We start from the raw sequence: 24368 nt of genomic DNA on the forward strand, positions 1-24368 counted from the left end.
GGCCATTGGAGCTAAATCAGGAAGAGGTGGGATCTGTACAGACTGGATAGGATGGTCTTCAACAGATCTGGGGGTAATTTTCTCGCTAGGAGGCTTGCGATTGGTACTGTTGCTCAGACTAATTTGGCAGAGCCGAAGACACGATGATGTCGTGTTGGGAAGACATAAAAAAAAACGCATAGACGATTTGAAGAACCAGGTAGAACAAGTGTAAGAATTAATAGGGAATTAGCTGCGACGAGATGAAGACGGTGTGCAAGAGGTTCTACATTAGGTTTAGAGCGCACGTGTGCAAACGTACAGAACGTGATCCCTGCCTGAAAAACTGTATGGAATGAAGATGTTCAAGAAGATTTATTTTTTATTCACTCACGGGATGTGGGCTTCGTTGATTGGACCAGAATTTATTCTCCATTCGTAGTTACCTTTGGGAAGTTGGTGGTGAGCTGCCTTCTTGAATCACCGCACTCCGTGTGGTGTAGGTACTCCCACAGTGCTGTTACAGAGTGAGTTCCAGGGTTTTGACCCAGCGACAATAAAGGAAGGGTGATATATTTCCAAGCTAAGGCGCTGGGTGACTTGGAGGGGAACTTCCAAGTCCTAGTGTTCCCATCTATCTGCTGTCCTTGTCCTTCCAGGTGGTAGTGGTCGTGGGTTTGAAAGGTGCTGACGATGGAGCCTTGGTGAATTCCTAGAGTGGATCTTGTAGATGGTACACACTGCTGCCACTGTGCATCTGTGGTGGAGGCAGTGAATGTTTGCAGATGTGGTGCCAATCAGGCAGGGTGCTTGTCCTCGATACTGTCAAGCTTCCCAAGTGTTGTATGAGTTGCACTCATCCAGACAGTTTGGGAGTATTCCATCACATTCCTGATGTGTGTTAATGGTGTGCAGGAACCGACACTCATGGAGAGATGCATCTGTAGTTGCTGAGGATGAGGTCAAGTATGTTTTTCCCTCTTGTTGGTTCCTCACCACCTGCCACAGGCCCAGTCTCACACTTATGTCCTTTAGGACTCAGCCAGCTCTGGCAGCACTGATGATACCGAGCCACCCTTGGTGATGGACATTGAATTCCCCCAACCGGAGTTCATCCTGCGCCCTTGCCATCCTCAGTCATTCCTCCAAGTGGTGTTCAGCATGGAGAAACACTGAATCATCAGCTGAGGGAGGGCACTGTGTGGTAATCAGAGGTGGTAATAGTGGTGTCTGGGCCATTATCTATAAGATTTGATTCCATGCTCCATGAGTATGACCAGTCTGTGAGACAGTTCTTCTACTTTTGGCAATAGCTCCTAGGTGTTAGTAAGGAGGATTTTGCAGGGTCGACAGGGCTGAATTTTCCGGTGCCTGGGTCCATGATGGGTGGTCCGTCCAGTTTCATTCCTTTTTTCAGGATTTGTAGTGGTTTGATACAACTTGCTCGGCCAGCTAAGAGTCACATTTAGAATTTATCATGTTTCATGGTCATCATTAATTCCAGATTTTTAATGCATTCAAATCTGGGTCTCTGGATTACTAGCACAGCAACTTTGCCACAATGTCAACGCCTCCCCCAGGAAACTCGCAAAGGAAAGGAAACACAACTGTTGACAGTTTTGCTGAAGGAGAATATTCCAGCATTGCAGACGGAGAATGCCTCTAATGGGTCAAGAACAAAATCAATTTGATTGGAATTAAGAAATAGAAGTTTTACAAAACAAAAATAGTTTGTTCATCAAATGTGAGCATTTGTTGCCCAACCTTAATTATCCTTGAGAAAGTGGTCGTGAGCAGCCAGTTTGAACATTTGCAGTCCATCTGAGGCATATGCATCCATAATGCTGTTAAGGAGAGCGTCCCTCTATTTTGATCCAGCCAAAGTGAAGCAATGGCGATATAGTTCCAATTCAGGATGGTGTGTGGCTTGAGGGGAATTCATAGGTGGTGGTATTCACATATAACAATTCGCTTTGTACTTCTCGGTGGTAGACGCTTTAGAAGGGAGCCATTACATTGATCCCTGTGTTTCATAAGCCACCAAAGAAAGAAAAAAATATGGCGATACCAATTAACAATGACACTGCAGGGAGGTGCAAGAACTAATAAAACCGGAGGATTTCAATTCCCCTTACAAAGATTATAATTGTTAAAACGTGAAGGGCAGTGAGTGCAACAGTTCACAAGAAATTTTGTGATCTGTGCTCATCGGCCTAAGGAGGGAGGAGGCATTGGAACTTCAGATTTAGAAACAAGAATCGGCCATTCGGCCCTTCGAGGCTGCTCCTTAATTGGTTAAGATCATGGCTGATATAATTGTGGCCCCAACTCCACTGACCCTTAGCTCCCTTGTCTAACAAGAATCTATCTAACTCAGACTTGATTAAATTCAATAGCCAAACCTCCAATGCTTCCCTGTTCAATGGATCCTTTTACCCACCTCCAATATTCTCCATCCACCTGGACCCCTCCCTCTGGATTCTTACCTTCTCTTGATCTTTTCATTGAGGACTGTTGGCGTGACATTAGTCGATTCAGTTTCTCTGCTCCTCTCACCCATTCTCACCTGTCTCTCTCTGAACTTAAAGCACTCCGTTCTCTCAGGTCCAACCTTAACATTGTCATCAAACCCGCTGATAAGGGTGGTGCTGTTGTTTTCTGGCTCACTGACCTTTACCTCGCAGAGGCTTCACGTCAACTCACAGACACTTCCTCCTTCCTCTCCCTGGACCATGACCCCACCACTGAACATCAAGCCATTGTTTCCAGGACTGTCACTGACTTCATCTCCTCTGGAGATCTTCCTTCCACAGCTTCCAACCCAATAGTCGCCCAACCTCAGACGGCCTGCTTCTATCTGCTACCTAAAATTCACAAACAGGACTGTCCCAGCAGACCGATCATGCCAGCCTGTTCCTGCCCCACGGAACTCATTTCTCACTATCTTGACTCCCTTCTCTCTCCGCTTGTCCAGTCCCCTCCCATCTACATCCGTGATTCCTCTGACACCCTACGTCACATCAACAATTACCAATTCCCTGGCCCCAACCGCCTCCTCTTTACCATGGACGTCCAATCCCTCTACACCTCCATCCCCCACCGGGATGGTCTGGTGGCTCTCCACTTCTTCCTCGAACAGAGGCCCAAACAATCCCCAGCCACCACTACGCTCCTCCGTCTGGATGAACTTGTTCTCACAATGAACAATTTCTCCTTTAACTCCTCTCACTTCCTCCAAATAAAAGGTGTAGCTATGGGTACCCACATGGGCCCCAGCGATGCCTGTCTCTTTATGGGGTATGTGGAACATTCCTTCTTCCAGTCCTAATTCGGCCCCCCTCCCACAACTCTTTCTCTGGTACATCGATGATTACTTCGGTGCTGCTTCATACTCTCATCATGACCTGGAAAAATTTATTAATTTTGCTTCCAATTTCCACACTTCCATCATTTTCACATGGTCCATCTCTGACACTTCCCTTCCATTCCTTGATTGCTCTGTCTCAATTTCTGGTGATAGACTGTCCACCAATATCCATTATAAGCCTACCAACACCTACAGCTACCTCGACTACAGCTCCTCACACCCCGCTTCCTGTAAGGACCCCATCCCATTCTCTCAGTTCCTTCGCCTCCGTCGCATCTGTTCTGATGTTGCCACTTTCAAAAACAGTTCCTCTGACATGTCCTCCTTCTTCCTTAACCAAGGTTTTCCACCCATGGTGGTTTACAGGGCCCTCAACTGTGTCCAGCCCACCTCCCATGCATCCGCCCTCACACCTTCTCCCCCCTCCCAGAAACATGATAGGTTCCCCCTTGTCCTCATTTATTACCCCACCAGCCTTCACATTCAAAGGATCATCCAACATTTCCGCCAACTCCAGCATGATGCCACCACCAAACACATCTTCCCATCACATCACCAGTGGCATTCCATAGGGATCGTTCCCTCCGTGACACCCTGGTCCACTCCTCCATCACCCCTTACTCCTCAGTCCCCTCCCACAGCACCTTCCCATGCAACCCCAGAAGGTGCAATACCTGCCCCTTCACTTTCCCTCTCCTCACCGTCCAAGGGCCCAAACACTCCTTTCAAGTGAAGCAGCATTTCACTTGCACTTCCCTCAACTTAGTCTACTGCATTCCTTGCTCCCAATGCAGTTTCCTCACCATTGGAGAGACCAAACGCAGACTGGGTGACCGCTTTGCAGAGCACCTTCGGTCTGTCCTCAAGCATTACCTGTCGCTGGCCATTTCAACACTCCACCCTGCTCTCTTGCCCACATATCTGTCCTTGGCTTGCTGCATTGCTCCAGTGAAGCTTAATACAAACTGAAGGAACAGCAGCTTATCTTCCGACTAGGCACTTTACAGCCTTCCGGACTGAATATTGAATTCAACAATTTTAGATCATGAAATCTCTCCTCCATCCCCACCCCCTTTCCGTTTCTTCCCCCTCATTTTTGTTTTTTCCAATAATTTATATGGATTTTTCTTTTCCCACCTATTTCCATTATTTTTAAATGTATTTCCACCCATTGTTTTATCTCTATCTTTTAGCCTTTCTAGTATTCCTTCCCCCCACCCCACCCCCACTAGAGTTATCCGTACCTTGTTTGTCCTGCTTTCTACCCTTGATTAGCACATTCCTTTAGATAATAGCACCACCTCAACACCTCTTTGTCCTTTTGTCTGTGACATCTTTTAGTTATCTCCATCAATCACTGGCTCTTTACCAAGATCTTCTTGTCCCAACACTCCACCACATCCCCCCCTCCACCCCAAAACCATCTTATATTTCACCCCTTTCCTATTTTTACTTAGTTCTGTTGAAGGGTCATGAGGACTCGAAACGTCATCTGTTCTCTTCTCCACTGATGCTGCCAGACCTGCTGAGTTTTTCCAGGTATTTCTGTTTTTCTTTTTGGTTTGGATTTCCACCATCTGTAGTTCTTTGCTTTTACATCCAATGCTTTCTGGCGAAGGGAATTTCACAAACTGGCGGCCCTCTGATAGAGAAAAATATCTCTCCATCTCTGTCTTAAATGGACAGCCCCATACTTTGAACCTGCTATAGTTCTCCCCTACCGCCGCCCCCCCCCACCCATAAAGGGAGACATCCTCCTTGTTAAGTCCCTCAGTCTCTTATGCATTTGCAATACAATCACCCCTCATTCGTCTGAACTCCAGTAAGTAAAGGCCAACCTTTTGCAACCTTTCTTCTTAAGGTAATTCATTTTATCCTGGCAATGAGTTGAGTGAACCTTCTGTGAACTGCTTCCAGTGCAATTAAAGCCCTTCTCAAAGTTGGAGACCAAAGCCACACACAGAACTGCAAAAACGGTCTCTGAAAGGCCCTGTCCAGCTGCAGCAATACATCCTTCTTTAAGTTTCATTCACTTTGTAATAAATGCCATAATTCTGTTTGCCTTCCTAATCACTTGTTATGCCAGCAAATCTTGAGTGTCTGTGTGTGTGTGCGTGTGAGAGAGTGAGAGAGAGATTCAGGTACTAGTACGCCCAATTCCCTTTGTAAAACTGTGTTGTGCAGGCTCTCTCCATTTCAATAATATACTATTTTTCTGTTCTTCCGACCAAAGTGGGCAAGTTCACATTTTCCCACATAGTGTGAAGGTACTGGATCTCCCTTCCTAAAATCACTGTAGGCATACCTACACCATAGGAGCTGCAATGGTTCAAGAAGGCATCCCAGGACCACCTTCTCAAGGGCAATTAGAGATGGGCAATAAATGCTGGCCTAGCCAGCGACACCCGCATCCCATAAATGAATAAAAAAAAGTCTGCCCACATTTTTGCCCACTCACAAATTATCTATATCCCATTGTAGACTCTTCCACTCTTGACAATTCATTTTCCTACCTCTCTGGGTGTCGTCAGCAAATCCTGCTACCATACATTCAGTCCTATCAGCCAAATCATTCAAATTTATCATAAATATTTGAGGCACCAGCACTGATTCCTTTGTACTCCACTATTTGCTGTTTGCCAAACTGAAAATGACCAAGTTATCCCTTCTCTTTGTTTCTTGTTAGCTAATGAACACTTTATCCATGCTAGCATGTTAACTGCTACATCATGAGCTCTTATTTTGAATAGCAACCTTTGAGGTGGCATCTTATCAAGTGACTTATCAAATCCAAGTACACCACACACCTACAGGATCCCCTTTATCCACCTTGCTTGTTGCTTCCTCAAATAACTCTAATAGATTACTTAACCACAATTTCCCTTTCACAAAATCATGCTGACTCTACCTGATCACATTATGATGATCCAAGTATCCTGCTATAAATTATTTTATCATGGATTCTAGTACTTTCCCTATAACGGTTGTTAGGGAAACTGGCCTGTTTTCTGTCCCCTTCTCTTCTCGAATGACGATGTCCCATTTGTTATTATCCAACCCGCTAGGCCCTTGCAGAAACTAAGGAATTTTCCATCTACTATCTCAGCCATTTATTTTAAGACCATAGGATGCAGGCGATCAGGTCCTGGGGACTTGTCAGTCTTTATAACTTTCCTAATATCTTTTCCCTTGTGATGCTGATTATTTTAGCTTCCTCCTTCTGTTTCAGCTCTTGATTTTCAAGTGTAAGGGAAGTTTGCCAAGTATTTTGCAGTGAAGACAGGTGCAAAATACTTGTTGAACGCTTCTGCCATATCCGATATCCACGTTTCTCCCTATTACTTCAGCAGCCTCATGGGCTACATTACTGGAATATATGCTGACGAAAGAACTTAATTAAGTAGATCAAACGTAAACGGGGTTATTTTTATTGAACAGTGAACATTATACAATAAAGTTTGAGTTAACTAAGCAAAAGCACAAGAACATTCTAGAATAAAAATACTTAATTGGAAGAGGACAAACTTCAGAAGCTTGAATACATAACTGGCCGAAGAAAATCAGAATTAAAGATTGGCAGGCAAAACCGTTGTTCAACAATGTACTTCATTTTAAAAAGTGATGGTTTGAGTACAGATATAGGAGTGGAAGAAGCGAAAATGCTCTTGAAGAGAGGTAACGCCGGGTCGATGGGACGAATCGCCTCCTTCGGTGCTCTAAGCATTTCATAATTCAGTCAGACCTGGAGAGAAGTATCACATATCACCAGAATTCCAAAGCAGAGAATATGTGACATCTATACTGATTGTAATTATTGGTGAATTTGTTTTTCTTTCCTAGCAGTTCATTTCATGGCAATCGATATTCTCTCCTATAGAAATTGGTGGCTCTTTAGGTGCATGACCTGTTACAGCAGGTGATTTAATGGCCTGACACTTCAAGTAATTATTTCAGGTATTAAAGATGAATATTTTGCCTTATTTCTGAACTGTGCTGTTATTCGTAATTGTTAATTACAATTGGGAATTGTAAGTCTGGCACATTTTCTTTTCTTTCCAATGCTGGCTCTGTCTGCTAACCGTGGTTTTCACCTCAAATCGATTTGTCACTGTTTGGTGCCAAAGATTGGGAACTGAATATTGTATCGACAAAACTGCAGCTGTGTGATGCAGTGGTGTGTCCATCAAGTGCTTTACAAAATGTTCTAAACTACTTTAAGTGTAAACATCAGAAGATAACTGTCAACGTCGCATTGTCCTGTTATGTGCATCCAAGCTTCTTTTTGGAACCATATGAGATGCATTCTTGTGCTTGGGGACCATTTTAAGACAATGTTCCCCATTTGAGTTGGTTTCATTTCTCAATGCTCTGGCTACCAGGACATTGCGATGGTTAATAAGGAGCTGACTCGATGGAAACAACAATGTTGAGAATCACGATTATTCAGAGATAAAAACAAAATGAAGAGAATCACCACATTTCTGCTTGCCAAGAGAGTAACATTATATTTTACGGGTGGCAATTTTCATATTTTTCTGACACAAACAATTTGTACTTGTTCACTTTTTGAAACAAATTACATGGACTCTCTCACCATCTTTGACATACCTGGGTATCATGCGCCAGCATGTTAGTTTATGCCGCGTCATGAAGTAAATTCAGAAGCCAACTGAAGAATGTAACTAAGCATCTAATAGCTCCAGTTTCTCATCAAAACAAGTAAATTAAGGAGTTTCACAGAGCAAAAATGCAATTTAATCAATTGGCACCTAACTTGTGCTGTTCAATTGACATGTGAACACATGTCAAAGGGCAAGGGAAGCTGCAATCTGGACATTAAATTGAATAATTTACTGTATAAGAGCAAAGATGCCTGCAGAAATATTAACTTCTGTCAATTATACAAGGTAGAATATCTATTTAGAACAAAACTTGCAGAATAAGAGAAAAATAAATTGTTAGGCATATGTGCAGGGGGCAGGTTGAGTTACAATTTGAATAATTTGCATCTGTCATCACTAAAGAAGACAATACTGCCAAAGCCATCATGATTAAGACAGCAATTGAGAAAATCGTGGGTTACAAATTGAGGAAGACTTGATATTATAAAGGCTATTAGCCTGGCAGTATTTCAAGTTGGGAAGTCAGGAGGCACACATGGAATGCCTCCAGTGATGCTGAAAGAAGTAATCAAATTGAAACGTAAACCAGGTTTGCATGAGTGATGATCTTCTCTTCAAACATTGAAGTTGAGAGAGATGTTGTTGGACACACGATACCTTTAGGAGTGGAAAGTGATTTAAAAACCTTTGTGGTGATCCTTGGTGTGTTAATGATGTGTTTCCTGGATACCAGGGCTATGAGACGCATTCTGGAAGGTCCGGGGACTTGTCTATGACTATAAGCAAAGTTATGAGAATGCAAATAACCTAGAATTAGAAAGGAGAAAAAGGCCAAAAAATGGAGCAGTCTTTAATTAATCTGATCTTTTCTTGGAGAAATAAAGAACACAACACCTTGTATTTCCAATAACACTGATTTATGTGGCAGATACCAGATATTAAAGGCCAGCACAATTATGGGGGTACAAATGAACAAGAAATGCTATTAACAGCATAATCCAAACGCTGCTGTCACACATGGGCTCGTTGGTGTCTCAGCAGGTGTTGTAGCTGAGTGAATCCCTTCACACAGGTTGAGTAAGTGAATGGCTTTGCGTCAGTGTGAACTCGCTGGTGTGTCAGCGTTGGATGAATGAAAGAATCCCTCCAAAGCCACAGAGCAGATGAATGGTCTCCTCGCAGTGTGAGCATGTTCGTATGTCAGCACTGCACTTCTGCTTTTAAAACTCTCCTCACATTCACAACATTTAAAAGGTTGCTTATCATTGTGAACCTATTGGTGTTCCAGCAGGATGGATAACTGATTTGCCTTTTCACACGTGGAACAGCTGAGTGACCTCTTCCCATTGTGAGCTCTTACTTGTACATGGATTTTTGATAATTCTCTACATTTATTTCCAGATACAGAGTTGGTGAATCACCTCTCCCCAGTGAGATTGAATCGATGGGTTTTGAGCCTGGATGGATAATTGAATCCCTTTCCATTGACCTCGCATTTCCAGAGTTTCTCCATGTAATAGGTGCCCTTGAGTGTCTCCAGGTTGAACAATCAATTGAGGCCTCATCTGTACATATAACACAAGCACAGTTTCTCCACACTATGAGTGATGCAATCTTTTTCAGGCTCTGTAAAGCCCTTTCCATACTCAGCGCATGGGAACATTTCTCACTGATTTATGTATTTCTTAGTGCATTTCCTGTCACACTGATGCCTAAAATCTCTTCCTACAAATAAGACAAGCGAGCATTTCTCCATCACATTCCATATTCAAATGTTGATGTTATTCAGCTCCTCATTAATCGGGTGTCTCTGTCAGATCTTGAACTAATGTTCGGATTGGGTTTTCCATCTATAAATCTTCCCTTATGTTATTATTTTATTCATTCATGGATGTGGGCTTAGCCGGCTAGGCCAGTATTTATTTCCCATTGCCCCTGAAAAGGCAGTGGTGAGCTGCCTTCTTGAACCACTGCAGTCCATGTGGTGTAGGTCCATGTGGTGTTCGGAAGGGAATTCCAAGCTTTTGACCCAGTGACAGTGAAAGAACTGCAATATATTTCTAAGTCAGAATGTTGTGTGGTTTGGAGAGGAAATTCGAGATGATGTTGTTCCCATGTGTTTGCTGCCCTTGTCCTTCTAGATTTTAGTGGTCGTGTGCTTCGAAGATGTTGTCGACGGAGGTTTGTTGAGTTCCTGCAGTGCATCTTGCAGATGGTACACACTGCTGCCACTGTATGTCCGTGAAGGGAATGAATGTTTGTAGATGGGGTGGCAATCAAGTGGGATGTTTTGTCCTGGAACATTCCTGAGTGGAATAATGGTTACACTATCAACTAATTTAAGAAAATCATTCTAGATCATTCTGTGCCTCATTTATTTTTGCTAGAAGCAAAATTAGTTTACAAAAGTTATTGATGTAATTTTGTTAATATTTATTCTGTCCAGAGAGGTGAGGCATTTGCTGGTCATTCCTAATTGCCTTTGAGAAGGTAAAGGTGTGCCATTGTAAACTATTTTCAGAGCAGACAATGCGAGCTTTGATGGAACATTCTTCCCTCTCTTGAATATTGCTCTAAAAAGAGATGTGTTGCTGAAGCTTTTCATTTTGCATTCATTGGGATGAACACAAAAATGTCAAATTTCAAATGATCATGACAGTTTATACTACAGGGGAAATGAATGCTGATTATTTGGCAAGACCATCCTGACTTGCTGAGGCAATGAAATGTAGAAAGCAACAGGGGACAGTTGCTCTCAAAGTCTCCAGATAATTCAGAAATTCGGAAAGTTGAATATATTCCTTTTGTTTGCAGAGGCCAGGGTGCTGATATATGAATATATATGGAGCCAGCAAGAATAAAAGAAGCACGTTATGAGCTGGACTGATAACCTTAAATTGATTGTTAGTGTAGCTATTAGTGCATTTAGGATTGCTCAGCATCTGCTTCCTAATTTCATTTTATTTTGGGTTTTGCAAGCACAAGCTGGTTGCTCACCTTGCAAGCTTCACCCGGCAATAGAATTCATCAGAGCTATTCTGGGGCACAATAGCTGCCCTGACCAGATCATTCGGCATTGTGCAAACACGCAAATGGGCCAAATGCTGCCACTTTTGAACCTGAAAGTGCCCAATCTACCTCTAATTACCCTGGAAAGCCAAAGTGCCTGAACACACTGAACAACAGGTTAAGCAAGTCGTTTCATGTTGCTACTCTGCAGTGGCTGCACAAGTGCTATTTTCCATTAACAACATGCTGCCATCAGTTGTAAAAGACGCCCTGCCTCCCACACAATTTGAGCAACAACAAACATGAATGTTAGTAATTGTTCAATGCCAGGTACGTAGGCAACATGTCCCAATAATTGACTGATTGAATGAAACAGCAGGTTCTTTCTATTGTTAGTAATTTGCAGAGTACATAGTGTACTCAACCAGCCAGGACTTGCAAAATCCAAAAGAACATGTGCACCGTTAAATGTGATTCTGCAATAGGGCAGCTCTTGCTGCAGAATCCGGAGTGAACTGATAGTCACACTAACAACTAATTTAAGAAACTCATTCCAGCTCATAATGTGTTTTTTTTGTTATCCCAAAGTTCCCACTCTGAGTTTGCCTTGTTGTCAGTTTGAAATTGATTTAGTCTCTTGATACTCAATGTGCCTCATTTATGCTTGCAAGAAGCAATATACAACACAGGAACCTACTCTCTGCAAGCAAAATAAATACATTTAAGTGATCACCTTTTTTTGAATTGCCCAGGGACCTGGCAGCCAATAGTTCCCCATTGCTTTATCCATGGCAAAGGCATTGGCCAATCAGAGTTGACTTGCCTACCAATCAGCTCCCTCTCCTCCTTTAGTATAAATTGTAATCATTAGGAATTGGCATTCTCGCGCTTGTTGTGATGAGTACAATATGAACAGTTTTGGCAACATGTCTCTCTTTTCAGCAATATGCAAATTATTTTTTAACAAGCAACTGCTTCCCTTTCTTTTTCACCAAAGCTGTAGATCTTTGTCCAGTGCATTCTCCTTCCTCCCTGAGCTGAACTCAAAACCTTTCACAGCATCTCCAAAATATTTTGCTTTGTCAGCTTTTGTCTCTACCCTGGAGGTAACAATTCTCGCTGGCTTCAGTTCCACTCTCACTATTGCCTCCTGTCATCATCAGAGGGCACTGACTCTAACTGTGTTCACTTCTTCACGTATCACGTCTTGTCCAATATCAGATCCATGTGATCAATCTGTATGTGTGAAAATTGACTGTGAGTTTCAACAGACTAAATCAGTCAAAAACTGGCAACAAGGCAAATTCACAATGGAAACGCTGGGATAACAAAATACTGGCAAGTATTAATATATTTTTTCGACAAAAGAATCACTATTAAGCTTTAAAAATAAATTGCTTAACAGGGGTTCACATTGACTCAACCAATAGGCTGACTCAGGTTCCACCACTCAGAAAATCTGGACTGGTTGCAGAACATAGTGTTCATTTTGGCATTTCGCCTCTGTGTTTGCTTCATGTTAGTTTGCAGGACAATCAGTTACCATTCTCGAAAGTTGAGGGAATTCACATAAAAAAATAAATGGGTCCTTAAATCTGAGTTGGGAATGCAATTAGAGGAACATGGTTCAAATAAAGAAACACATTATTTAGAATCAAATAAAATGAATGGTTGGATTAAACATAGAGTCATAGAGGTCTACAGCACATAAAAAGGCCATTTGGCTCATCATGTCTGCGCCAGGCAAACAAGTACCTAACTATTCTAATCCCATTTTCCAGCACTAGGCCCAGAGCCTTGTATGCCATGACAGCGCAAGTACACAACCAAATACTTCTGAAATGTTATGAGAGTTTCTGCCTCTATTACTCTTTCAGGAGGTGAGTTCCAGATTTCCACCACCATCTGAATGAAAAAGTTCTTCCTCACAACCCCTCTAAACCTCCTGCCCCTTACTTTACATCTATTTCCCCTTGTCATTGATCCCTCCACCAAGGGCAAATGTTCCTTCCTGTCTACTCTCTCTATGCCCCTCATAATTTTACACACCTTAATCATGTCCCCCCTCAATCTCCACTGCTCCAGTGAAAGTAACCCCAGTCTATCCAGTCTCTACTCATAACTAAAACTCTCCAGCACAGACAACATCCTGGTAAATCTTCTTTGCACTCATTCTATTGCAGTTACATCCTTCCTATAATGCAGATTCCAGAATGGCAAGCAATAATCTAGCTGTAGCTTATCCAGCATTTTATACAGTTCCAGCATAATCTCCCGGCTCTTATATTCTTTGCCAAGGCTAATAAAGGCAAGTATCCCATATGCCTTCATAACCACCTTATCTACCTGTCTCGCTACCTTTAAGGACTGCTGGATTTGCAGATCAAAGTCACTCTCATCCTTGGTACTTCCCAGGGTCCTACCATTTATTGTGGCTTGTTTGTCCTGCCTAAGTGCATCACCTCACACTTATCCAAATTAATTTCCATTTGCCACTGATCAGCACATCTGACCAGCCCATCTATATCCTCCTGTGATCTAAGGCTATCCTCCTCACTATTTACCACCCCACTAATTTTCATGCCATCCACAAACTTGCTGATCAACCCTCCTACATTCAAATCTAAATAGTTTATATGTACCACAAACAGCAAGGCTTCCAACGCCAATCCCTATGGAACCCCACTGGACAGAGGCACCCGGTCACAAAAACATCCCTCGACCATCACCCTCTGCTTCCTGCCACTCAGCCAATTCTGGACACAATTTGCCAAATTCCTTTGGGTCCCATGGGCTCTTATCTTCGTTATCAGTCTTCCCTGTGGGGCCTTATCAAAAGCCTTGTTGAAGCCCAAGTAAACTACATCAAATGCATTACCCTCATCTACACAGCTGGTCACTTCTTCAAAAAATTCAATCAAATTGGTCAGACATGACCTCCCCTGAACAGAAGCATGCTGGCTGTCCTTGATTAATCCCCGCCTCTCCAAGTGCAGATTAATTCTGCCCCTCAGAATTGCTTCCAATAGTTTCCCCACCACTGAGGTCGGACTGACTGACCTGTAGTTCCCTGGTTTATCCCTTCCTCCCTTCTTGAATAACAGTACCACATTGGCTGTCCTCCAGCCCTCTGGCACCTCTCCTGTGGCCAGAGAGGTATTGAAAATTATTGCCAGTGCCCCTGCTATCTCCTCCCTTGCCTCACTCAACAGCCTGGGATACATTTCATCTGGGCCTGGGGATTTATCTACTTTTAAGTCTGCCAGACCACTTAAAACCCTCTCCTTTTCTATGCTAATTTCCTTCATTATAATCACAGTCCTCCTGCCTGATTTCCATACCCAAGTTATCCCGCTGATTTGTGAACACCGACACCAAGTATTCATTTAGAACCTTACCTACGCCTTCTGGCTCCACACACAAATTACCACTATGGTCCTTAATGGGCCCTACCTTTTCCCTAGTTGTCCTCTTACTCTTAATGTTCTTGTAAAATAACTTTGGATTTCCTTTATTTTACCTGACAATGCATTTTCATACCCCATTTTTGCACTCCTAATTTCCTTTTTCTGTTCCCCACTACACATTCTATACTCTTCTAGGGCTTCAGCTGTTTTGAGCCTCAGTATCCACCACAAGCCTCCTTTTTTTTCTTTTTTTCCAATCCTGTATACCCCTCAACACCCAGAGTTCCCTGGATATGTTGGTCCCACCCTTTATTTTTACTGGAATATATTGGTCTTGTACTCTCCCTGTTTCCTTCTTGAATGAGTCCCACTGCTCTGAAGCAGATTACCGAAAAGCAGCTGCTCCCAGTCCACTCTGGCCAAATCATACATGATCTTATTAAAATCGGCCTTCCCCCAATTTAGAACTCTGATTTCTGGCCCATCCTTGTCCTTTTCCATAAAAGGATTCCTTGAATCTTATGGAGTCATGATCACTATCTGCAAAATGCTCCCTCACTGATACCTCTACCACTTGCCCGGCTTCATTCCCTAAAATTAAGTCCTGGACCACCCCCTCTCTTTTAGGAATTCTTTGTCCTGGCTTAAAAAGCTCTCCTGGATGCATTTTAAGAATTCCACTCCCTCTAAACCAATCACACTATGACTAACACAGTTAATGTTGGGGAAGTTGCAATCTCCCACTATTACTACCCTATTATTTTTCCCCTTCTCTGCAATTTGTCTACATATCTGCTTTCCTATTTCTCTCTGACTGTTTGGAGGCCTATAGTACACGCCCAGGAATGTGGTTATTCTTTTTTTGATCTTAAGATCTTCAAAGATTCATTTGAAAAGCCTTCTAAGATGTCATCCCTCCTTACTGCTGTAATCGATTCCTTGATCAATATTGATGCCCCATCCCCTTTTACTTCCTTCCCTGTCTCACCTGAGGACCCTATATCCTGGAATATTGAGCTTCCAATCCGGCCCCTCTCTCAGCCATGTCTCTGTGGCAGCAATACTTCCGTGTGTTAATTTGTGCCCTCAACTCATCTGCCTTATTCGTCAGACTCCTTGCATTAATATGCTTAATTTAGACGAGTTCAGTGCCGAATAGATAATATTTATTTTTTTATTTCATGAGTACGGCGCATGAACTTGGCTTCCGTCAGCTCAGCCTTATTACAGTATATGAAAGGAGCATGATCTTCCCAGAATACGCGGCGCGACAAAATATGAAAAAACAAAAACAGAATTACCTGGAAAAACTCAGCAGGTCTGGCAGCATCGGCGGAGAAGAAAAGAGTTGACGTTTCGAGTCCTCATGACCCTTCAACAGAAGGGTTCAGTTCTGTTGAAGGGTCATGAAGACTCGAAACGTCAACTCTTTTCTTCTCCGCCGATGCTGCCAGACCTGCTGAGTTTTTCCAGGTAATTCTGTTTTTGCTTTGGATTTCCAGCATCCGCAGTTTTTTGTTTTTATCTCTGCGACAAAATATGACCTTGCTCCACCAAACGGGCCGTAACGCGCAAGCGTAGGTAGCCACGCCCCGGGAAAGGGTCGCCTGGCTGAGCATGCGTGATACGGCACCAGGAAGATTTGCAAGGGTGAGTGCGACCTCAGGAATACCGAATGCGAATTTTAGCCCCTAATCAGAGCAGCCAGTTCAGGTGGACGTGCTGCGAGGGCCCTAAGGGCACCAATAAACCGATGGTGTACTGTCCTACTCTTCCTACGCCGTTTCTAGCTTTCTTCTCGCGTTTCCGCCTAGTCCGTCTGGAAACAAAGGAGCCACCCAGAATACCCCGCGGCTGGCTCTGGGGAGCATGCGTATTCTGTGCCTGGGAGAAATGAGCGCGGTGGCAAAAGGATTTCTGGGGCGCAGGGAATTGTGGGAACTTTGTTCGCCATTAGTTTAAGTATGTGGTAAATGTTTGATTGCAGGCTGATGGAAGGGTAGCGACCTTAAATGTTTCTCTCTCCACATATGCTGTCTGACCTGGAGACTATTTGCAACATTTCCGTTAATTTTTAGGAAACTTCGTTCAGGAATTAGGTAGAAAATGGGTTGTTTATTGCAAGAGGAAAAGAATTTAAAAGTAGGAAAGTTTTGCTACAGTGGTACAGAGTGAGAACACATTTTTTTTTATTCTTCAACGGGATGTGGACATTGCTGGCTAGTCCAGCATTTATTATCCATCCCTAAGTGTCCTCGAGACGGTGGTGGAGAGCTACCTTCTTAAACTGCTGCAGTCCATGTGACGCAGGCACACCCACACTGCTGCTGGTTGGGAGTTCCAGGATTCTGAACCAGTGACAATGGAGGAACGGCAGTATAGTTCCAATCAGAATGGTGTGTGGCTTGGAGGAGAACTTGCAGGTGGTGGTATTCTCAAGCATCTGCTGCCCTTGTCCTTCTAGGTGGTTGCAGGTGTGGAAGGTGCTAATCAAGGAGCCTTGCTGAGTTGCTGCACTGCATCTTGTAGATGGTACACACTGTGGTCCCTAAATCGGTGGTGGAGTGAGTGGATGTTGAAGGTAATGATGGGTTGCCAATGAAGCGGGTTGCTTTTTCCTGGATGGTGTTGAGCTTCTTGAGTGTTGCTGGAGCTGCACTCATCCAAGCAAGTGGAAATTATTCCATCCCCCTCATTACTTATGTCTTGTACACGGTGGACAGGCTAAAGGGAATCAGGAATTGAGCTACTCTCTGCAGATTTCCCAGCCTTTGACCTGCTCTTGTAGCCACAGTATTTATATGGCTGGCCCAGTTCAGTTTCTGATTAATAATAACCCCCCCAGGATGTTGATAGTGAAGAGGGTTCAGCGATGGTAATGCCATTAAATGTCAAGGGGAAATGGTTGGATTCTCTCTTGTTGGAGATAGCCAATACCTGGCACTTCTGTGGTATGAGTCATACTTGCCACTTACCAGCCCAAGCCTGAATGTTGTCCAGGATTTGCTCCATATGGGCCTGCTTCAGTCTCTGAGGGTCTGTGAATGGTGATGAACATTGTGCAATCACCAGCGAACATCCCCACTTCTGACCTTATGATAGAAGGGAGGTCATTGATGAACCGCTGAAGATGTTTGGGTCTAGGTCACTACCCTGAGGAATTCCTACAGTGATGTCCTCGGACTGAGATCTTTGACCTCCATCAACCACAATCATTTTCCATTGTGCTAGCTATGACTCCAACCAATGGAGAATTGATCTCCATTCCCCCGACCCCCATTGACTCCAGTTTTTCTAAGGCTTCTTGATGCCACATTCAGTCAAATGTGGACTTGATGTCAAGGGCATTCACTCTCACCTCATGAGTTCAGCTCTTTTATCTATGTTTGAACAAAGACTGTAAGTAGGTCAGGAGCTGAGTGGCCCTGGCAGAACCCAAGCTGAGCATCAGAGAGCAGGTTATTGCTAAGCAAGTGTCATTTGATGACACTGTCAATGACGCTTTCCACCTGTTTGCTAATGATTGAGGATAGACTGATGGGGCTGAAGAACATGTGGATCCAGAATTGAGCTCCTCAGTCATCTGAAGTCTCACCAAGCCTGATGGATGTCATCCTCAATTCCAAGGAACTTCTGCCACCAAATTGCATCTGCTGCCATGATTGGCATCTGTGATGCTGGGGACCTCAGGCGGAAGCAGAGGCAGATCATCCATTCGGCACTTCTAGCTGAAGATTTTTGCAAATGTTTCAGCCTTGTGTTTTGCACTGGACTCCCCCATCATTGAGGATGGGATAGTTGTGGAGCCCCCTCTTCCTGTTAGTTGTTTAATTGTCCACCAACATTCATGAATGGATGGGCAAGACTGCAGAGCTTAGATTGATTTGTTGATTGTGGTATCGCCCGGCTCTGTCTATCACATGCTGCTTTTGCTGTTTGGCATGCCAGTAATCCTGTGTTGTAGATTCATTAGGCTGACACCTCATTTTTAGGTATACCTAGCCTGGCTCCTGGCAAGTCTCCCTGCACAACCCAGCAGTATTTGGCTGGGTTGTATTTTTTTTTTGTGGATAGGCAATATCTGGGAAATTTTCAATATTGCCAGGTGGATGCCAGCATTGCAGCTGCATGGAACAGCTTAGTTAACGATGCAGCTAGTTCTGAAGTGCAAGTCTTCAGAACTATTCCTGTAAATCTGTAAGGCACATAACCTTTGCAGTATCCAGCGCCATCAGCCATTTCTCAAAATCACATGGACTGAATCGAACTGGCTGATGACAGGCATCTGTGATGCTGGGGACCTCAGGCGGAGGCAGAGGTGGACCATCCACTCGGCACTTCTGGCTGAAGGTTTTCGCAAATGTTTCAGCCTTGACTTTTGTACTGGACTCCCCTATCGTTAAGGATGGGATATTTTTGGAGCCCCATCCTCCTGTTAGTTGTTTAATTGTTCACCACCATTCATGACTGGATGGGGCAGGACTGCAGAGCTTAGATTGATTTGTTGATTGTGGGATCGCTCAGCTCTGACCATCACTTGCTGCCTTTGCTGTTTGGCATGCAAGTAATCCTGTGTTGTAGCTTCACTAGATTGACACCTCATTTTTAGGTATGTCTAGCCTGGCTCCTGGCATGCCCTCCTGAGATCTTCATTGAGCCAGGGTTAACCCCCCAGCTTGATGTTTATGGTGGAGTGGTGGATATGCCAGGCCAAGAGGTTACAGATTTTGGTTGTGTACAATTCTGTTGCTGCTGCTGATGGCACACAGCGCCTCAAGGATGCCCAGTTTTGAGTTGCTAGATCTGTTGGAAATCTATCCCATTTAGCACAGTGATAGTGCCACACAACATGATAGAGGGTGCCCTCAATGTGAAGCCGGGACTTTGTCTCTATAAGGACTGTGTGGTGTTCACAACTACCAATACTGTCATGGACGGATGCATCTGCAACAGGTAGATTGGTGAGGACAAGGTCAAGTAGGTTTTTCCCTCTTGTTGGTTTCCTCACTACCTGTCGCAGACCCAGTCTAAGAGCTATGTCCTTTAGGACTCAACCAGCTCAGTCAGTAATAGTGTCATCCTGCAAATTTGTGGAGTACTGATTCATCAGCTGAGGGGGAGGTGGTACATGGTAACCAGCAGCAGGTTTCCATGCCCATGTTTGGCCTGATGCTATGAGACATTATGGAGTCCAGAGTCGATGTTGAAAGCTCCAAGGGCAACTCCCTCCCAGAAGTATTCCATTGTGCCACGAGCTCCAGTCAGTCTGTCCTTTCGGTGTGACAGGACATAGCCAGCAATGGTAATGATGGTGTATGAGATGTTGTCTATAAGTTTTGATTCTGTGAGTATAATGTCACACTGTTGCTTGACTAGTCTGTGAGATAGCTCTTCCAATTTTGGTACAAGTGTCCCCATGTTAGAAAGGAGGACTTTGCAGGGTCGGCAGGGCTGGGTTTGCTGTTGTCGTTTCCGGCGCCTAGGGTGATGTCCGGTGGTCTGTCCAGTTTCATTCCTTTTTGTAGACTTTCCAATGGTTTTCACACAACCGAGTGACTTGCTAGGCCATTTCAGGGGACATGTAAGAGACAGCCACATTGCTGCTGGTCTGGAGTCACGTGTAGGCCAGCCAGGTAAGGACAGCAGATTTCCTTCCCTAAAGGACCCTTGGCAACCAGATGGGTTTTTATTACAATGGTTTCATGGTCATATTACCAAGACTAGCTTTTTTATTTCTTCCAGATTTCTTAACTGTATGTAAATTCAAAACCATGTCCCCAATGCATTTCCATGGGCTTCATTACCACTGCGGCACAGCCTTCCACTGTGCACAGTTCTACTCTCCATATTTAAGAAAGGATATAATTACATTAGAAGCAGTGAACAGAAGGTACACTTGACTGATACTTGGGATAAGGGGTATTACCCTATGAGGAAAGTTTGGGCCTATATCCTTTGGAGTTTAGAAGAATGAGAGGTGATCTTGAAACATGTAGGATCCCAAGGGGACTTGACAGGGTGGATGCTAAGATGATGTTTCCCCTTGTAGGAGAGACCAGAACTAGGGGACATGTTTAAAAATAAGGCATCACCCATTTCAGATGGAGATGAGATTTTATTTTTCTCTTGCGTATCATTAATCTGTGAAACTCTCTTCCCCGGACAGCAGTGAAAATCGGGTCATTAAATATTTTTAAAGCCGATCTAAATAGATTCTTGACTGACAAGGAAGTCAAAGGATATAGGGGGTAGACAGGAAAGTAGAGACCACAATCGTGTCAGCCATGATATTTTGAAAAGGCAGAACAGGTTCAAGGGGCCGAACGGCCTACTCCAGTTGCAAATTCATATGTTATTTTATTTGTTTGCAAAATAGACACTTCCTTTATGTAATGGAGCATTGTTTTAAAATCAAGAATTTTTGAAGAGGCATTTCATTTTTGTGGTTTGTGCATCAGTTGCAAGGCCATCTTCTATTTAGCTCATCTCCAGTTGTCTTCTGAGAATGTGATTACATTCTTCTTGAACTGCCATGTGGTGAAGGTGATCCCACAATGCCTGTAGGTAAAATCCTGAGGATTTTCATCCAGAATGAAGGAGCAGTGATAATACACCCAAGGCAGGATGGCGTATGACTTGGAGGGAAAGTTAGATGTGTTTTTATGCACTTCCTGCCCTTGTCCATCCAGTTTCAAGACATTTTGGGGATTGTGTCAATGTTCTGGTTGTGATGCAGATGTATAACATTCATCTTTGTTCTCTCTCTCCTCATGAAGAGGCTGAGATTCACTTCCCTGAAGGACATTAGTAAACCAGTTGGGGCTTTACTGCAATCTGGCAGCTTCCAGGGTTAACTTTGACTGTTGCCAGCCCCACAAATGACCAGACCTATTACTCAATACCGCAACCTGCCATTGTGTTTTTGTGTATTCTTTCTCACATTTCTTGTTTTAAATTCATTTTTCAGAACGTTAGAAGGGGAGGATTTGAACACAGGAAAGGGAAGCCAGACATCACATCAAGATCTGACAGTCATTCAATTCATAAAGACCTGAATATCACCAGGCTTTGAATATGGAAGGAAAAGGCACCATTCAGAGTGGAGAGAAACCGTTCATGTGTTCTTTGTGTGGACGAGGCTTTAGACATTCATCTGGCCTCTCAAGACACAAACGCAGTCACACAGGGAAGAAGCCATGGAAATGTCAGGAATGTGGGAAAGGATTCAACTATCCGTCAGAGCTGGAAATCCATCAACGTATTCATACTGGAGAGAGGCCATTCACTTGCTCTGTGTGTGGGAAGGGATTCACTAATTTGTCTTCCCTGCTGACACATAAGGTGATCCATAACAGGGAGAAGTCATTCACCTGCTCTGTGTGTGGAAAGGAATTCACTCTTTTCTCTGTTCTGCTGAGACACCAGCGAGTTCACACTGATGAGGCAGAGTTTAAGTGCTCCGTGTGCAACAAGAACTTCAAACGCCCACATGCACTGAGGGAGCACCAGCATATTCACACTGGTTATAAACCATTCAGCTGCTCTCACTGTGGTAAGAAGTTCAGGCAAGTGTCCAGCTTGCTGACACATCAGCGAGTTCACACTGGGGAGAGACCATTTACCTGTTGTGTGTGTGGGAAGGGATTCACCCGTTCATCCCATCTGTTAACACACCAGAGAGCTCATACTGGGGAGCGGCCATTCACCTGTACTGAGTGTGGGAAGGGATTCACACGTTCATCTCACCTGCTGACACACCAACGAGTTCACACTGGGGAGAGGCCATTCACCTGCTCATTGTGTGGGAATGGATTCATTCAGTCATCGCATCTGCTGAGGCATCAGCAAGTTCACACTGATAAGAGACCATTTCAATGTTCTGACTGTGAGAAGAGTTTTAAAAGCTCTCATGATCTTCTGAAACACCAATGCACTCACACTGGGATGAGGCCCTTCACCTGCTCCGTGTGTGGGCAGGGATTCACTGATTCATCCAACCTGCTGACACACCAGCGAGTTCACACTGGTGAGAGACCATTCTCCTGCTCCGTGTGTCGGAAGGGATTCATTCAGTCATCGCACCTCAATGAACACCTACTTGTCCACACTGATAAAAGACCCTTTCAATGTTCTGACTGCGAGAAGGGATTTAAAAGCAAGAAGGATCTGTTGACACACCAGCGAGTTCACACAGGGGAGCGGCCGTTCATCTGTACTGAGTGTGGCAAAGGATTCACTCAGTTATCCAATGTACTGAGACACCAGCGAGTTCACAAGTGAATGCAAGCAATGGATTCTGCTGTTACCATTTCTCTTAATCAAATCGAGGACTGAACCATGTTCATGGGGGTTTCTTTTCACTGATGTAATTCGCCCATGTCACTGCTGGGAAGTTAAATATAAAAGCTCTATATCAAATAGCTAAGCTTTGTTTTAAACATATTGTTGCAGATTCTTGCCTTTCTCACCTGAGACTTTAGCATTACCTGGCCGGAGCTCAGAAGGGACAGTTTGGGGAGGGGATCAGACAGCAAGAACAGAATGTTAACCTGGACACTGCTGTCAGTGAAAGGAGACAAATAAAACAAAGTGTCATTCATCCCTCTCAGCGTTCCTGAAAGACTGTGTCCAGGTTAACCTCATGTGGGTTAATCTTGAGGGGTGTAAGAAATGTGCCACACCACTCTGTTTGATCGTTCAACATTTTAATACATTAAAGTAAGACATTCCTCTAAGACACAAAAAACCAACAGGAAAGGTGAATCAACCTGGCAAAATAAGTTTAAGATTGCATTAGATCAAAGGAAGTGGCTTATAATGTTGCCAGAAAAGGTGGTAAGCATGAGGATTGGGCACAGTTTAGAATCTTGCAAAGTAGGACCAAGAAACTGACAAAAAGGGAAATGAGAGTATGATTGCAAGCCAGCAAGAAACAAAAAGGCAGGCTGTAAGATCTTTAAGTATGTGAAAAGGAAAAGATTAGCAAAGACAAATGTAGGTTCATTACAATCAGAGACAGGTGAATTTATGAAGGAGGATAGGGAAATGGCAGAGTAACTAAACAATTACTCATGGAGGAAGATACAGAGAATCTCCCAGATATACTAGGGAACCAAGGGGCTTGTGGAAATGAGGAAGGGTGAAAGAAATTAGTAAAAATAAAGAGGTAGTACTTGAAAAATTAATTGGAATGAAGGTTGATAAATCCCCTGATGAGCTACATCCCAGAGTATTGAAGGAGGTGCTCATAGAGATGGCAGATACATTGGTTGTTAACTTTCAAAATTCTATATGTTCTGGAAAGAGTCCTGCAGACTGTAAAGTAACAAATGTAACCCCAGTAGTTAAGGAGGGAGAAACAATGTGGAGAACTACAAACCTGTTAGTTTGACATCAGTGGTAGGGAAAATGCTCGAATCTATGATCAAGGATATGATAACTAGATTTTTGGAAAATAATGACATGGTTAGATGGAGTCAGCATGCATTTATGAAAATGAAATCAGATTTGACAAACCTGTTGGAGTTTTTTGAGGATTTTACCTGTAGCATAGATGAAGGAGAACCAATGGATGTGGTGTATTTGGATTTTCAGAAAGCTTTTGGTAAGATCCCTCAAAAAAGATTAGTAAACAAATTTAGAGCATGTGGGATTGGGGCTAATATATTAATATGGTTGAGAATTGGTTCACAAGCAGATAGCAGGAATAAATGTGTAATTCTCAGGATGGTGGGTTGTTACTAATGGCGTACCACAAGGATCAATGCTGAGGCCACAGCTATTCACAATCTTTATAAATGATCTGGATATGGGGACCAAATATAATATTTCTATATTTGCTGATGACACAAAACCATTTGAGAATCTAAGTTGTGAGGAGGTTGCAAGGAAGCTTCCAGGGACTTGGACAGGCTATGTGAATGCGCAAGAACACGACAGATGAAATACAATGTGAAGTGTAAAGTTATCCACTTTGGTAGAATA

At 43.5% G+C, this 24368-nt stretch overlaps 1 protein-coding gene across 3 annotated transcripts; it reads left to right on the forward strand.

The window, feature by feature from the left end:
* The first annotated feature begins 15978 nt into the window (after window positions 1-15978).
* Window positions 15979-22786, forward strand: LOC121291846 (zinc finger protein 229-like). Of its 3 annotated transcripts, none has more exons than XM_041213451.1 (2): window positions 15979-16034; window positions 21352-22786. In XM_041213451.1, the coding sequence occupies exon 2, from the start codon at window positions 21459-21461 to the stop codon at window positions 22662-22664; it is 1206 nt and encodes a 401-aa protein (XP_041069385.1). In that variant the 5' UTR covers window positions 15979-16034; window positions 21352-21458; the 3' UTR covers window positions 22665-22786. The 3 variants fall into 3 exon arrangements, with proteins under 3 accessions (XP_041069385.1, XP_041069386.1, XP_041069384.1); XM_041213452.1 differs by lacking the exon at window positions 15979-16034 and adding an exon at window positions 16937-16965; XM_041213450.1 differs by lacking the exon at window positions 15979-16034 and adding an exon at window positions 19967-20017.
* The last annotated feature ends 1582 nt before the right edge of the window (window positions 22787-24368 follow it).

Source organism: Carcharodon carcharias, chromosome 19, assembly GCF_017639515.1.
Source record: "Carcharodon carcharias isolate sCarCar2 chromosome 19, sCarCar2.pri, whole genome shotgun sequence".
In the NCBI taxonomy this organism is placed as follows: domain Eukaryota; kingdom Metazoa; phylum Chordata; class Chondrichthyes; order Lamniformes; family Lamnidae; genus Carcharodon; species Carcharodon carcharias.